The following is a 17,514-nucleotide window of genomic DNA, read 5'->3' as shown; positions in this document are numbered from 1 at the left end:
AGGCACACTCAGCTCCCCGGCACTCTCAGGGGGGCACGCACTCCCAGGGGCCACCCCTCGCCTCCGGTGCACGCCTACCCTGGTGCCCAAAACTCTCCAAAAACTGCAAGGAACTCTCCAAAAACGTCTCCGCCAGCTAGTCCACCACAGAACACATTTCTCTACAGTGACTGAAGAATATGTAGGTACTCCAAATCAATCCTCGCTGACCACAAAATTATAGTATCAATTCTGTTTTCATAGTTAATGATGCAAACCTGTTAGAAATTTGTAACTGCCACTTTTTACTAGAAATATATGAAAACAAAAGACCAATGTATGCTGCATTGTGAGAAAATGCCGATTATAAGATAGAATCAGCAGCTTTAAAAAGTCCCAAGAACTCAGACTGCACATGGAGAACAGTGAGTCAGAGACTACGCTCCACGGTTTGAAGGACACTGCGTAGGTGAGGGTCAGAAGCTGGGCACCCGACAAGCTGCTCTTCTGTGCTGTAGCAACGTGTTCTTTATTCACATTACTATTACTCCGATCAGACCAGGAATTTCCCACTAACAGAGATGGTGTATTATCCATTTCTATTTCTCCAATTCTCTAATAGAGGACCTGACATATGGTAGGTCCTCAACAAACGTTTCTTTAAATGAACTAGAAGAATTAATTCAGCTGAAATACATAAACTACCACTTCTGATCTTAAAATGCACATATATGTGTGTACATATACACATATACACAGCATAATCAATAAAATACACTTAAAAATTAAAATTCTTGCATTACGCCAGAGGATGAAAATTGCAGTTGTGGAGAAAAAGTCTGTATTTTTCCTGAGGGCCCTGGGGAGACAACAAGTAATAACAATGATGATGATTTTTACAGCAGCGGTTACCACTTAATGACTCCTTGGGAATCAATGCAAGTTTTGTGTCCAGAACTTTACAGGACTCAAAACCACTCTTGTGTGTCAAAGCCAGTGAGGCTCTTAACTCCTACTGTTTCAAACTCAGAATCTCAATCAGTACCTCTCTGAACTGCAGAAGCCACTGATTTACCTGCCTCACGGAACAGTCACTTCGAGGCCTTGAAGGCAATCCACAATCAGTTAACCAAAATGGAATTCATCGATCATCTTCTTAATATATTTCCTTTGTGGTTTAGCATCTCTCAATTAGCCATAGGCAGTATTAAAAAGAAGAAAACAAAACTCTAGAATTGCTTGCCTAGCCCTACTATCACCGTTATTTTTACTTTTCATTTTAACCCAAGTACAGGTCCTAAGAAGCAGCAGAAGTGGCCAACCTGAATCATACTTATCTTTTCTACTGGTATAACAAAGAATATGGGTTTGGGAATCAGTCCTACAGACCTGTTTTGCCATTTACCACCTGTGTAACCTAAAACGAGTTAAAAATGATTTAACATTACCATTTACCTTCAAAACACATACTCCTACTAGAAGCAAGGTGTTTTCTCATTTGTTTTACTGCAAAACCTCCCTAGTGAAAATGTTCTGAGGGGGTGTATTTGCTCTGGTGAGATGCCTCTGTGAAGCGAATTTCCTGGTCTGACATTCTACAAAACGGAGACCTCTCCCCAGGAGCACAGAGATGCCTTCGATACAACCTTCGTGGAGTAAGGGAGCTCACAGGACTTTCAACAATGAAAGGGCAAAAGAAAGGGGAGAACCACTGAGATCCACCCACAGAAATAAGAGCAGAGGACAAAGTCCAAAGTAGGTTTTATTTAAAATCTCGGCCAGGAGTCAGGCATAATGGTGAGTGAAAGAAGCCAAACACAAAGGAATCCACACTCTCCCATTCCATTTCTATGAAATCCAGTAACAAGAGAAAAGCTCGATTATGGTGATGGAAGTGGGAATAGTGAGTACTTCCAGGTAGAGAGGGGAAAGGTACCGTCTGGGAAGGGGGCCGAGGGAGTCTTCTGGGGTGCTTAAAGATGTTCTCTATGTTGATCTAGGCAGTGGTTTCATGAGTGTATACATAGGTAAAAATTCACTGGGCTGAGCACTTAAAACCTGTGTATTTTACATGTAAGAATACTTCACAATGAAATAAATGACGGGAGTGGGGATCAAGTCAGGACCAGGGCAATAAAAATCCTCTAAGATTCTGTAAACCTTAACTTTTCTATGTTTTAAAATTTTTGTTGCCTACGATCCAGTTCTCTATGGTGAGAAGCCATGGATACGTTATAGAACAGGTTCAGTGTTTCTCTGAAAGTAGCGAGGAAGGTGGAACTGGGCAGTCTTTGGTACCTTTTGAGTCTAGGCCTGAGGGGGCCAGAAACAGAGGAGAGTAAGCGGTGGCAGCTGTGTCCCCGTTACCAGGACAGAAGAACATGGGGGAACCCTTTGGGCCTGACAAGCAACAAAGTCCCAGAGGTTCTGTCCTCTTATTGGTGGCATCGATAATTCATGTAATACCACAATATAATCCCTGATGTCTTACAGCAGGGGTGTCAAACTCATTTTCACTGGGGGGCCACATCAGCCTCACAGTTGCCTTCAAAGGGCCGAATGTAATGTTAGGACTGTACAAATGTAACTGCTCCTTAACTAGGGGCAAGGAGCTCAGCACTGCCACAGGGTAGAAACAAGGTGCCAGGTCGGATAAAACAGGTGGAGGACCAGATTCGGCCCACGGGCCTTGTGTTTGTCACCTGTGTCTTACAAGTACTTATTAACATGTATCTACTTGGTCAAAAATAGACTCATTTTCCCAATAGTTTATTCAGAAATTATTTTTCCCCAAAGCATTCTGATTATGAACTCTGACTAGAGGCACGAGAAATACGAATTCTACCATCATCATCATTAACTCAGGACAACGCCAGGGAAAACCTGCGCGTTCTATGATACGAAACTGTACACACCCCACTTTAGAGCTTTCATTAGCTCTCAGAATCACGTGCTGTGCTTCTCTGACACATTTATGGAAGATGTTTGTAAGAGTCACAAAGAAGGGGGTATGTGAAACCAATGAACGAACAAACCTAGGTTAACCAATCCTTTCCAATCCCCCCATTCAACAAAAGAAAAATTATGATGTAATGGTCTAAGACGAAGATAGTGTAATGAGCAAGGCCCTAACGACAAGCCCTCCATCTAGGTGGATGCTTTCCCTCTCACCTTTATCACGCTCATAGAGTAAATCCTCTGTGGAGCAGGGGCTACCGTCCTGGGATTCCGGGGGACAAAACGGGGACACGCAGGGTGAATGGCTGCTGCAGCTGCTGCTGCGCTCCTGGACCGAGGGGGTCTGGGTGTCGATGCTGCGTGTGCTGCTGCTCCGGTAGTGAGCAGGGAGTGGAGCCCTTCGGCCGTCCGGAATATCCAAAGGCTGTAAGAGGGACAACCATTAAGCACGTGGATGACAGTGCACACTCTCAACTCATATAGAAAACACACAGCGTTTCCTTTGATGCCACAGTCCCCTGGTATCAGCATAACCGGTTCTCCTAAGAATAAAGATACCAATCTTGTGTCTTAACTTCTGCATGTTACCTTTATTGAATGAAAAATTTCCTTCAAATCCCAAAGCAGTTAGGTTTCAAACTACTAAGGAAAAATTGTCTTTAAAATTCCATAGCTCTCTTTATGTATTTATTGTAGGTTAGCACTTCCTGTAATATTACTCAAGGGTGGAGGCTTCTTTTAATACTGTATCTCTAACGCCGAGTACTGGGTCTGGCACACAGCCAACAGTCAATAAATATATGCTGAAAGAATGCACCGAACTGCTCAAGAAATCACTTTTACTTGCCAGTAAGAGAGGAAAATCGCGTATTTGCAAGTGTATCTTTCTGTCCATTCATTCTTACTTTAAATTTGGAGGCCAGGAACAAAACCATGCTTTCTATTTCTTTTGCAAATTACCCAAAATGTCTAATAGAGGTTTTTTCTGTTAGTACTCAATGAAGAATATTAATGTAACTCAGAACAATTCTACTAATTTGGTATCCAACTGAGAAGGACTACTTATAATTTTCCTTAATTCCAATGCACTGTTCTGAGTGGCAAAAATGAAAAATGAAAATGAAACTATAATCATAGAATCATATACTTTGGATCTGGTAAGACCTTAAAGCTCATTAGTCTAATGTCTTCACAAATAAATAACTTATAGTTTCAAGCTCCTGGTGATACGGCTAATTAACTGACATCAGAGCTTCTGCCTCAGAGAACTTTCTACTCTGCTTCTGCTGTTAAGATAGACCTCACTCCATTTCCTCATCTGTGTGATGAAAAAGGTTACCAAATAAAATTCTAGATAATAATCATTTAAGATTTTTTTGTTATTATGTAGACAAGGTTGTAATGCTAGGAAAAAAAGCACCAATATACTCCATTTATTTATAAATTATTTTCACTATTCACTGCTCTTACTCTGAGCTTTGTCATTTTAGAATTTGTAGAAATACTGTCAGAGAGAAAATGCATAACAACAAAAGTAGCCAAGAATCACAATGTATCTGTTTTTTTAGAACAAACTGCTAAACTTAAAAGCCATCTTCACAAGGACTACTCTACTGTAGAGAGATTACGTAAATAGGAGGCTCAGTTCTTGGCCAGGGCACACACCCAGGTTGTGAGTTTTATCCCCGGTTGGGTACACTAGGTGGGCCTTCAGGGTACAGGTGGGGGTGCGTGCAAGGCAGTGCTTCTTTCTCACATCAGTGTTTCTCTCTCTCTCTCTCTCTCCCCCATTCCACCCTCTTTAAGGGAGATGAAGAAATGTCCTTGGGTGAGAATCAAAAAATAAATAAATAAAGATTATGTAAATGTAAATTTATTTGTAAGTAAATTGAAAAAGTAAAACTTTCCAATTTAGGAAAAAATATTCCTAAACACTAATTTATTTGGTAAAATGCTAAGAAAATGTTAATTTTTATTTACAATTTTTCTTTTATTTAACTAAATTTATACTTTAATTATGACTCTGTCCTAAATGTTAGCATGAACAAAAAATAAATCATTGAAGCGGTTTTTTTTTTATGGCAGGGGGCAAGATTATATGATGCTTGGTAAAGACTTGTACACTTGAGGGCCTCATGACAGCTATTTCTTAAAATTTAGATATTTAAGTCAATAAAAATGTTACTCTAATAAAAATGTCAATATTGGTAATCAGGAAAACAATAGTTTATCAACCTGTAGATAAAAATTTTTAAGAATTAGAGTTATCTTTTGTTCATGTCCTATTTAATCAGCAATTTTTCCATATTCATATTTTTCAGGCTGTAACTGATAATATACATCAATTTCCTTAACCAACTTTTGTTCTGTTGGGGAGGAGGATTAGAAGAATTAGAACAAAACAGATTTTAGAAATCTGCATATTTATATAAGTAACAATGGGAAATGTGAAGGCTTAGAACATTGATATATTTAACAGTACAATTTTCTTTTCATAGCTACTGGCATATTCCTTAATGGTGACATTTTAATTTATTAAAACTCTGAGGCACATGATCATAAATCTGAAAATTTTCAAATTAACCTTTTAATTTAAGTGTATAGTGAACCCCAGAATAATTTTGACATGGCTACCACGAAATTAGAGTATGACTTATTTAGAGCCAGAGCTACTAAGTTTTATATTCTACAATAGTTTTGCTCTCAAGTTCTTAAGGAGTCAGCAAATATGTGACTGACTTTCTCCTCCTCAAAAAATTCAACCAATTTCAATGTCTTACATTACTGTTCTGAAATATTACTTAATGTAAATAAAAAAATTTTAGTGGTTAACAGCTAAGCTATTAACAGTTAATTGCTTTGGCAATAAAAAGGGATAAAATACTTCAATACATGTCAAAACATAGGTGAAATCTGAAAACATAATGCTAAGTGAAAAAAGCCCAGTTTCGAAAAGGCCACATATTACACGATTTCATTTGTATGAAATGTTTGGAATAGGCAAATCCATAGACAGAGAAGGCAGACCTGTGGTTGCCTGGGGTGGGCCACCAGAAGGAAGAGAAGGATGCCTGCTAACAAGGACGGAGTTTCTTTTGGGGGAGATGAAAACACTGCGAAGCAGTTTTGCTGATGGTTGCACAATGCTGTGAATATGGTAAAAACCCCTGAGTGGTACACATTAAATGAGTAAATGCTATGGTATGTGAACTACATCTAATACAGCTGTTACCAAGAAAGGGCTTTCGAGACAGTTTAACAATATTAAAGAAAAAAAGGGATTCAAACATTCCATGTAACCTTACCTTGGATACTTCCTCCTTCCCATTATTTTCCTTAATGAATACCTTTTCTAACTCAGGACTTATTCCTTCTACACTGCAGGGCACACGGGAAACTGATGATGATTTTGGCACGGATATATTTGACAGCGGCATAGGGATGGATCTTGACCCAGTAGGCTACAAACAGAAGATAAGGTGGTACCAAATTATTTGTCGTCAATCAACACTAGAGTAAATCTGAAAATAGGAACTCAATGAGCAGAGTTATTTTGACCTTCCAAATACAATATAAATTCAGATAAACATACAGAAATTTAGAAAATAAAATAAGAAAGATAAACATCGCAGAGTCAAACTAATCCTTTATGCAAGTGTATAGGTGTAATTGTATAATGTGCACACTGCTACACAGAATGGCAGACAGAATCTTCCGCACTGTTTAACTTTCTTCATGCTGTTTTTACTGAAAAAATAGTCAAAATCATTAAGTTAATTGTGTCATGTGATTCTACTCAACAGCTCTGCATGTGATTCCTGCACTGAGACAATGGCCTGCAGGTATTTTTCATTTCCATTTTGCCATCATTTGAGAAAACCTTTGGATTACTAAGTCATGTGGCAACACCACCATATTAAGTTCAACAACACTTAACTCTTAGGCTGTTTACCACCATGTTCAACAACACTCACTTAGATCTTAGGCTATTTTAAAAACTTCTTTGGAGGAATTCTCGCAAATTAATCACGTCTCATAGTTGTTGTGAGATTGCAAAAAAAGTGTAAAACAAGCCTTTTGATAACCAAGAAACTTATACAACAGAAAGAAAATAAGCAAAATAGAGATGAATGCGTAAAAATAAAAACAACATATGATCTCTGCCTTATTCTGGTGATTAAAGGTGATACATACGCTTCATAATGGGGCGAACTGCTCATCACTGATTGACACTTGAGTACTTCCCACACTCGGTGCTGTGCTCCTGCCATCTGTAAATGCTGCCCTTTGTCTTTTTATTGACGCACCAGGTTTTCTCAGAGTAAAGTCGTAGCTGTGTCATCCGTCTGCTGCTTACTTTAGTGTCACATGTATTTCTTTTAGAACTTTGCTGGTTTTTCCCATTTACATACCCTATTATGATTTCTTTTTGTGTATGGCATGAAGCAGTTATTATTTTTCCCACATAGTAATCAAATTGCCCCAACACTTCTTTATGGACTCTATTTTTATTTCCTTGAGTGGTTAGCTGATAAAGAGCTCCACTTTGCTGGAGCTCTTTGTTGTAAATTTGTTTGGCTCTTTGTTGGAGTAATTGTTGTAAATTTTATAGTACATTTTGGATCTTGTAGGCAAAGCCTTTTCCATTAATTACCATTATTCTTCCATATGATACTTGAAAACAATTTTCCAAGTAATAAAACAATTCCTTTTACACTTTCATTGGAACTTAGTTTTGTACATTAATTTTGGGGAAATTATTATTTAAAAATACTAAGTTTTCTCATGCATGAATGTGTTAAGACTTCCTATTTATATCTCTATTTTACATTTCATACAGTCTTAGGGTTTGCATGTTTCTTTTAGGTTTAATTCTAGGTATTTTATGTATTTCATTATTTACACTAACATGTTATTGCCAGTTGTGACATAATAAGAAATACATATTTGGTTCCTGACCCAAGTTCCTAAAATTCTTGTAATTTCCTGAGTGACAGGGGTGCTAGTAGCATCTTTTGTTTCTTTTTTTTTAAGATTTTATTTATTTATCTTTAGAGGGGAAGGGAAGGAGAGAGGGAGAGAAACATCAATGTATGGTTGCCTTTCATGCATCCCCTGCTGGGAACTGGCCTGCAGGGAACCGGCCTGCAACCCGGGTATATGTCCTGACTGGGAATCGAACCGTGATTGTCTGGTTCGCAGGCCCGCGCTCAATCCACTGAGCTACACCAGCCAGGCATCTTTTGTTTCTATACTTGTTTTTTGGCTCCCAACTCTTGACACAGAGCTCCTAAATCCCTTGAAATTTCCTGGATGATAGGAGGAAGAGTCCTTTGTTCTAATGAGGCAAATCTTGGTGGGCTGCTGAATACCTTCAGACCAGGCACTAATCACCAGAAACACTAAGCCGTGATTAGAAAGAAGACTGGATCTCTGGGCCTCACCCCCGCTCCTCTGGGGAGGGGAGAAGGTCTGCAGACTGAGTTAATAGTGGATCATGTGCACTTGACAAAACCTCCGTAAAAATTCCTCAATGGCTTCAGAGACCTTCTGGGTTGGTGAGCACACATCCATGTCCATGAGCCAAGAGGGTGGCACACCCCAACTCCATGGGGACCTAAGTTCCTGCACTCGGGATCCTTCCAGACCTCGCCCTAGGTCCCTTTTCATCTAGTTGTTCATCTGTATCCTTTAGTATACCATGAAAACAAAGCAGTAAGTGTGTTTCCTTGAGTTCTGTGAGCAATTACGGCAAATTTTACTGAACTGAAGAAGGGGTTGTGGGAATCCCTTTTTTATAGCCAACTGGTCAGAAATACAGATGACAACCTGGGACTTGTAACTGGGACCTGCAGTTGGGGGCAGTCTTGCGGGGCTAAGTCTCGACCTGTGAGGTTTGTGCTTACCCCAGGTAGTTAGTGTCACAGTTTAACTGTGGAACATTCAGTTTGTACTGGAGAGTTGGGGAACGGGCTGTTGTGAAGAAATCCACCCCCGAATTTGGGGTCAGAGGGTACAGGAGTGTACATTTACTAGTACATGAGAAAATTACTGAATTCTTTATGTTTATGTTTTACCTAATTATCATAGAAAGTTCTCAGTTTTTTCTTTTTACTATGAAAAACTATAATCACAAACATAATTAAACAGAATAGTATAATGAATCCTCAGGTGCATATCATCTAGCCTCAAAAATTATCAACATTTGCCAATCTTGTTTTATCTAAACATCCATTTTTCCCATTCTTGGAGTATTTTAAAGAACATTCTAGACTTCACATTTTACCTACAGACAGTATGTAGAGCAAAAGATAATCATTTTATACATAACCACAATGCCAAAAAGTTCTATGTTAATTGGGAACAAGCATGTAAGTCTTTCATGTGAAGTCAACAACAGACCTACTATAAATGCATTGGAGTCTTAAAGAAAAGATGCTTGAAATAAAGTAAGAAATATATATTAGTTCTATCAGGTTAAAAAGAAAAAAGAAGGCATATGTGGAATTTCACTTGAAATGCCTGAGGCTTGCTCGCCAACTGCATGTCTGTTTCACAGCTCTGATGAAGTATAAATGGCATACACTAAAACCCTCCCACTTTAAGTATGCAGTTCGTTAAGCTTTGCAAATATACAGTCGTGCAATTATGAGTATAATCACATTTTAGAACCTTCCATCATTCTGAAAAATTCCCTACTGTATCTCTAGTCAGTTCCTATCCCTAATACTTTGTCTCTATAATTTTGCCTTTTTGAGAATTTAATATAAAAAATCATAGAGTATTCAGTCTTTTGCTCCTCACTTCTTTCACTTAGCATGCTTTTGAGATTCAACCATGTAAGCATCAGTAGATCCTTCCTCACTGCTAAATAGTAGTAAACTGTATAGATGGGGAAAATGTCGCTTACCCATTCACTAAACGACATTGATGGATATTTGTTTCTGCTTTTTGACTCAGGAATAATGCTTCCATGAACATGGATGCACATGTCTTTGTGTACGCATATGTGTTTACTTCTCACAGACAGACACCAAAGAGTGGAACTGATGGGCTGTATGGTCAGTGTACATTAACTTCTGAAGAAAATGCCATTCTGTGTTTCCCACCAGCAAAGTGTGGGTACCCTAGTTGTTCCACATCCTCATCAACACTTGGTATTGTCAACATCTTTCATTTTAGCTACTCTTAGTTTTAATAGTTCAGCACACTCACTTTGATTGTCTACGTATACAACGTCACATGCAAACAATGATAATTATTTCTTTTTCTCACTGCTATTTTACCAGCAAATAATAGACATCTATGATTTGACTTTTACTGTAAGAGCAATGCTTCCAATATTTTATTGGTAGGATCTCACTACATGTGCCGTTGGTCACATTAGGATGCATCCTATTTTTTTTTATCATTTTTTCAGTGCTTTTAGAGAGAAAGAGAGGGAGGGAGAGAGAAACACTGAGGTGAGAGAGAAACATCAATCTGCTGCCTCCCGTACATGTCCTGACGGAGATCGAACCTGAACAATTTTTTTGGTACATGTACAATGCTCCGGCCAACGGGCCCACCAGGCCAGGGTACTACTGAATTTTTATCAAGAATTTTTTAGCATCTATTCTAACCTTCTGATACAATGATGCAACCTAATACCTTTCCTAATACTGACTCATCCTTATATTTGTGAAATAACCCCTAATTGGACTTGTTTCATGTATTACTTGGGTTTCTTCTGCCATACTACTGTATTTTATTTACTAAAATTGACATAAATATTAGTAAATAAATTTGGTCTAGATCAGTCTTTCCCAAATTTTGTTCCCTGGGATATGTTAGTGTATTGTTCCTGGGGGAAAATACAACAGAACTGTAATCCTCAATTTCTTCATCTGCAAAATAGGGGTAAACTATGTAAAGAGATATAGAGATAGATGGGTTAAAGTACTATTAGGAAGATTAAATGAGGTAATTCCTATAGTTGCTTCATAAGTGAATGAGCTAGGATTTCCACCTAGGCCAGTATTAATCATCTTTGAGGCCACTATAGTCCACCAGATCTGTTATTAAAAGAAGATTAGGCATATGGCTAAAAACAACCACAAAACCAAAAAACTTCTTACACAATTTAAACTGTAGTAACTTAGTAGATTTAGGGATTTACATTACTAATTTTTAAAATCCTAAAGTAATAGATTCTGCCTTGGCTGGTGTGGCTCAGTGGATTGAGCTCCGGACTGTGAAGCAAAAGGTGGCCAGTTCAATTCCCAGTCAGGGCACATGCCTGGGTTGCAGGCTGGGTCCCCAGTTGGGGGGGTGGGGAGAGCGCCTGAGAAGCAACTACACGTTCATGTTTCTCTCCCTCTCTTTCTCCCTCCCTTCCCATCTCTAAAAAAATAAATAAATAAGTAATATCTTTTAAAAAAATTCTGTTAAAAAAAGGGAAGATTCTCCCTTTATAATAAGCCCTTTCAAAGAAACTATTCAAATGAAGACAAGAAGCTAGCCTACCTGAGTGTGACTGATGGCTATATGGTTGCCATGGAGCGGCGACTGCCGGTCTTTCTCCTTACTGTGCCGACTACTCTGTTTACTGCGCTGCAGCTGCTGCCTCAGCTTGGCAATCTGCTTTGGAGAGAGGGAAGGAGAAGGAAAAAGAACAAAAGTGATTACCAATTTTTAAGTACTTATTTCATATTTGGATAGTAATAAATTATTTTCTCAAAGGTTTCAAAGAGATTGGCATTTCACTATAATGATTTATTCTCCCAAGTTTTTATGATTAAGACTGTTGAAAATAAGAAATAAATAAATGCTACAAATGCTTCACTTGTACAATTTACATAATGTTGCTGGTAAATACATAGACTAAATTTCCCCAAATTATTTCAGATTCTACCTTGGTAACACCAGAAATATCTTCCTCTTTAAACGCTTTTTTAAAGGTGAAAAACTAGTATTTCTTTTGCCTATTGATTAAAGTCAAACCCAATCTCTTAATATATGGACAACAATAGTTTCTAAATTCTGGTCTTATATCATGAGTTACTGATTATCAGTTACTAAATACTTTAAAATTATAAATTCTATAGTGGTAAGAAAAGTCAAAGCATAAAGTATTAGCAATTTATTAGTACTTAGTATTTTACTATACATTCCCCTTTAGTTATACGACTGTTATTTTCTTTTCCAGCTTTACTGAGATAAACTGACTCAAACGGTCTGTAAGATTAAGGCACGCAACACGTCGAGTCACTACATTTACATGTTGCAAAAGGATACTACCACAGCATTAGCTAACACCTCCATCCCTCACATAATTACTGTGTTTTTTTATAGTAAGAACATCTGAGATTTACTTTATAGCAACTTTCAAGTAGGTAATATAGTATCATTAACTATAATGAAAATGCTGTACATTAGATCTTCAGAACTTACTCATCTTGTGTCCAACTCCTATCTCTGGTAATCACCACTCCACTCTCTGCTTCTATGAGTTCTGGCTTTTTTAGGTCCACACACAACTGATATCATACAATACTTGTCTTTCCCCATGAGACTTATTTCACTTAGCATAACACCCTCAAGGTTCACCCAAGTTGTTGCAAAAGGTAGGACTTCCTTCTTTCTCATGGCTGAATAATATTTTACTATGTATACACCACATCCGCTTTATCCATTCATTCATTGGCAAACACTTGGCTATAATCACACAAATTTTAAAAACAAATATAACTTAGGGTTGATTTTCCTAAATGGAATGGTAACACTCCCAGGCTTAAAAGTCATTTACTACAATATCACTTGGAATTCATTAAATTACTAATATATTTTAGGTAAAATATAATCTGCTTAAAATGGGCCAGACCAGAAATAAAATATTCCTGAGCATTTCAAAGGGTATCATTAGCAATTTGAGGGAAGTTATTTAATATTGGTATTACTTGTAGAAAAGATTACATTAATTAAGTTATTCTTTGATAAATCATTTTTATGTTACCTACTAGACAAAGTATAAATACAAAGTGTGTGAAAATATACTGATTTTCTCAGACATAAGGCAAAAACATAATGTATTTTACTATTAGCTAAATACTTACCTTGAATAACCATGGCAATAAAAAGCAAATTAGACAGTACTTATTAAGGCTCAAGGGAAAAAGTGTACAGGTTGCCAGGAAAACTTATTTTTACCTGTGGCAAACAGAAGAGAAATAGCATGGAAGGATATAAAGCACCTAAACCCAGGAATAATTTATATCCTTTTTAAAATATTGAGATGTTTATTTTTTTAGTTTTTTAAAGCTCTTTGTAACTTATGGACCTCTCACATGACATCCTTGCAAGGATATACCAGTAAGATTATCTGTGTTATTATTTGTGTTCCTCGTGCTGTTGTAAGGACATAACTTCCTTCATTAATTTTCATGAGAAAAGGTATCAAAATAATAGGTAATTATAAATCAAGAAAGATTGTTCTCATAATAAAAATGAAATTTCCAATTGTACAAGTCATTTAATTAGGATAAAAATATAAAATTAAGTGTTTTCTGAGTATTAATGATATTTAGTGGTATTCTGAAACCGGAAAGAGCTTGTACATGTATAGAAGAATCCATAATAATGCTTAGAGATTAATCAGGCACTTTGTACTTTTTCATTTAAAAATATCTTTAAGAATATGCTTAAAACATCAAAATAAGCCAGAAAACTTTTTGTTCTAAACAGCTTTAATAAACTCCAGAAAACAAAATGTATATATAAATCATGATACACCTTACTTTTGCAGGAATGCTAAATTAAAGTATGCAACCTTATAGCTTTCACACAACACTGTTCATCTTTGGAATATAACATAGTTATACTCTCTAATCTTTACATTGCAGTAGGGTAAAAGTTCATCTTCATATATATATGTGTGTGTGTGTGTATATATATACATACATACACACACATATACACACACCAGCACACACTTAGAACACAAACTTTTTGTCAAGAACTATGTGAAATGAAAGCAAGATGCCATAAATCCTTTGCTTCGGAGTACAGGAAGTTCCTGTGTTATTTACTCCATGTTCAGAAGAGGGGCAGACCTACATAACAGAACTGCAGATGCTCTTGCCTTCTACAACTTTTTCTTAGAATGTCTCTTCTCTTTTCCCTTTGATGCTCAAGACCCCGTTGCCTGCCAAAGCCACCTTTTCTCCTTAACCTTAGCACCAGGGGAAGAGCAGACAGAGAGGTGTCCTCTAGGAAAAAGGTGCAGAAGGAGACTGTACCCCACCCCCCACACCCCTTCCCCTCATGCACAGCTCTGATGCTCGGCCTAAGACAGCCTCTCTAAAGCCTGTTCTATGGCGTCACAAGGATGCTCTTGGTCCTCACTGCGGTTGGCCTACTCACCCTGGCTGCTATGATGAAATGACAGCACAATTTTCTTTCACAAAGAGAACACTTAGTTACAGTGACTGAATTTTTAAAACTAAACTACAGAGGAATCTTACTTTATGTCTCTAAACACTCATGTAAGACAGAGCATTCAAAGACAAATAGTGTAGGATCTCATGCCTATGTGGAATCTAAAAAACAACGTACAGAAACAGCCAGCAGACTGGTGGCCGACAACGGTTGAGCGGGGTAGGGGGCGGGGGCAGGAAATGGATGAGGGTGGTCAAAGGGTACAAAATTCCAGCTGTAAAATGAATAACAATTCTACATGGTATATTTTGAACCTGTTAAAAGAGCAGATCTTAAAAGTTCTCACTATACATTAAAAAAAAACAAACACACCTGTAACCCTGTAAGGGGATGGATGTGTTAACTAACCTTACTGTGGTGATGATTTTGCAATATACACTAAATGATTACATTGTATACCTTAAACTTATACAATCTTATATGTCAATTATATCTTAATAAAGCTTAAAGGAAAAAATTAAAGAAGGAGAGATGAGCTCTCTTTAAACATGAATGGGTCCTCAGCACATGAGCTGCAAAGTTTTAAAACGTTAGGCGACAAGTGACCCTGGGTCACAAGGAAGAAATAATTATTGTACACAGAAGAATTAGCATAAATCCTCACAAAGAAATGACTAAATTATTTGTGGACTCAAAGAAAAATCAGAGACTGGCTCCACTTAAAATCTGAGAACGAGAAGCACATTTCAGTGTAAATTTCTGAAAACCTGAAACCATGGCCCTTGTTTGCTATTTTTGTCTTGTTGGTTTCCCCCACTATTCTTAACATTTAAAAACAAAATAAAACAAAACTAAACTCAGTTTCAAAAGACTGGCTGAGTACTTTTGCCTCAGGTACTGAAAGGAAGGGACATGTTTCCCAGAATGAATTTTCTTCCATGGCAGGCCAGGGAAATGAGAAATCTTAACTTCAAAGGTAGCAGCAGGAAGGGAGGCAGGATCCTGGGGCTTTGGGAAGAAAAGGAAAAAAATGAAAAGTAAAGTAGCTTAAAACCAGGAAGAGGGCCCTTTGCCATTTGCTTTTGTGGGAGCCATCACATTCAATTTTCAATAAAAGCACATCAGATAGGTACTATTATTATCCCCATCTTACAGGTGAGGAAACAGAGGTAGAAAGGCACAGGCATGAACAAACGTGCATATATAAGGAGCACACGCACGTGCAAGCACACGCGCATGCACAGGGACAGGTCACCTGCAAGACCATTGACTTTACATCCCCACAGACAGGCTTGCCCATGCGCAGACTCACACAGAGCCGCTATCTCGGGGCAGGCGGAGAGACTCCCACACAGAGACACGTCCCCACAGGTAGAGCAGGTACGTTTTCAACAGAGGCAAGTTAACAGTATGAACTAGGATTTAAAATACACTTAGTTACAAACCCACTTTATCCCACAGATTTACTGCAACTCTTTTACAGATAGGAAGCAAGTCCAAAAAAATAAAGTATCTTTTGCAATGTAACACAGCTAGTAAATGGCAGGACCCATCCTTTAGTCTTTAATTCATAATCTCTTTCTATTACCTACCAACACTGAGGAAAGTAATACTAGGTTAATGTTCAACTGTAATAACTAACCAGTCACTGTATTGACTCATAATCTCAACCACCTCGAAAAGTAACTTCCTTTCTTAATGTTGGAGATATTGCAAGATGTGAAACTGGAATAAACATGAACAAAAATTTGATGAAGCAATAACTGACTATATACTAACCTACTGATAAGTTTCTATTTTTCTGATAAGCAGTTTGTACCACCTTAAAAACTGTGCCTATTGGATACAACTTTAATGAAAAGTTATAAAACATCTTTAGAACTCAATTGGGTATGAACTGAGACAGGTACATTACTAGATACATGTATTTTTAAAAGATTTATCACATAATTCCTTTGATTGTAAAGGGATAATCAAAATTCTCTAGACTATTGTCTTTTGGGTCCACAGAAAATATTGCAATTATTTTCTCTGACTATAGTATGAGAGAAAATTTTTTTAAAATACCGAACACTAGAAGAATGTTGGGGCACAATGTACACTCTTAGTAAAACTGTAAGAAAACTTTAATTTTACTTACTTAAAAAGGGAGCTCCATATCAATAATATCTAATAATTACTATTTGATCAGACATGAGAAACATCTCTAATCATTTCATTTGCTACTACAAATAGTATGATGAAAAACTCTGACTAATGAGGAGGGCTGAGAAAAGGAAGCAATTCATGTTTTTTCTTAATTTCCTCTGAAGAACTTAAGAATAGTAAACCCAGCTTTTACAATTTCTCTTTATAAAAATCAAGAATAGTAAAAAGAATTTAAACAACAACACCACACGTATTATTTTTGTCCTGAGAACGTCACCCACTGGGATAAAAAGGTCTGCTTGCTGTTTGCTTCCTCAAGCCCTGTGTTTCTCTCCTATAATGTGCTCTACTACGTGTGCAGGCATCTGTTTGAGCCCTCCCCGCCACCCCGTGTGACGTGGAGTTCAGGCGAACAAACGCAAACTTGACAGTCTGGAGACCTGCTGTGCTGAAGTCCACTGTCTCCAAACCGGGAGTCTCATGCCTCTGCCAGCACCCAGGAAATTGTCAAAGACAACATTTTTAGGCTGTAAGCAGGAAAAAAAAATCAAACCCAAGACCTGAGAGGGTGTACTTCCTCTTTTGCCTCAAAAGAAGAGAGGGGAGTTTGTTCATTTTTTTTACCTCACCTGAGGATATTTTTTCATTGCTTTTATGGGGGAAGGGGTGGGGAAGGGAGGGAGAGAGAAGGAGAGGGAGAGTGAGGGGGTGGGGAGAAAGAGAGACAGACAGACACTGATTGGTTGCCTTATCATACACACCAACCAGGGAATGAACCCACAGCCTAGGTATGTGCCCTGACTGGGCACTGAACCTGTAACCTTTTGGTTCACAGGATGACTCTCCAACTAACTGAGCCACATCAGCTAGGGCGAGGGAGGAGTTTTAATGGAACAACTTGAATGACTGATGTATGTTCCCCATAGATAAGGGGTCATGATGAATTGGTATCTAACACCCACGTCATACACTGAAAATGTTGAGCCACGATAATAGAGATTTAATGTTGCATTA

The 17,514-nt window shown here is 37.8% G+C and overlaps 1 protein-coding gene across 5 annotated transcripts in view; it reads right to left on the bottom strand.

Annotated features, from left to right (window-relative positions):
* Nucleotides 1-17,514, bottom strand: part of GLCCI1 (glucocorticoid induced 1) — a 91,793-nt gene that overhangs the window by 13,506 nt on the left and 60,773 nt on the right. For 3 of the 5 annotated variants that reach the window (XM_037158864.2, XM_037158867.2, XM_037158869.2), the window contains 3 exons: nucleotides 11,443-11,559; nucleotides 6,243-6,398; nucleotides 3,151-3,361 (listed from right to left, as the gene is read on the bottom strand). In XM_037158864.2, coding sequence (XP_037014759.2) covers nucleotides 3,151-3,361; nucleotides 6,243-6,398; nucleotides 11,443-11,559 — 484 coding nt within the window. The remainder of the gene's footprint in view (nucleotides 1-3,150; nucleotides 3,362-6,242; nucleotides 6,399-11,442; nucleotides 11,560-17,514) is intronic. The other 2 variants (XM_037158866.2, XM_037158868.2) reach the window with 1 other exon arrangement.

Source organism: Artibeus jamaicensis, unplaced genomic scaffold, assembly GCF_021234435.1.
Source record: "Artibeus jamaicensis isolate MK-2021 breed Jamaican fruit bat unplaced genomic scaffold, CSHL_Jam_final contig_923, whole genome shotgun sequence".
Classification (NCBI taxonomy): domain Eukaryota; kingdom Metazoa; phylum Chordata; class Mammalia; order Chiroptera; family Phyllostomidae; genus Artibeus; species Artibeus jamaicensis.
This window is presented reverse-complemented; position numbering and strand designations above follow the sequence as displayed.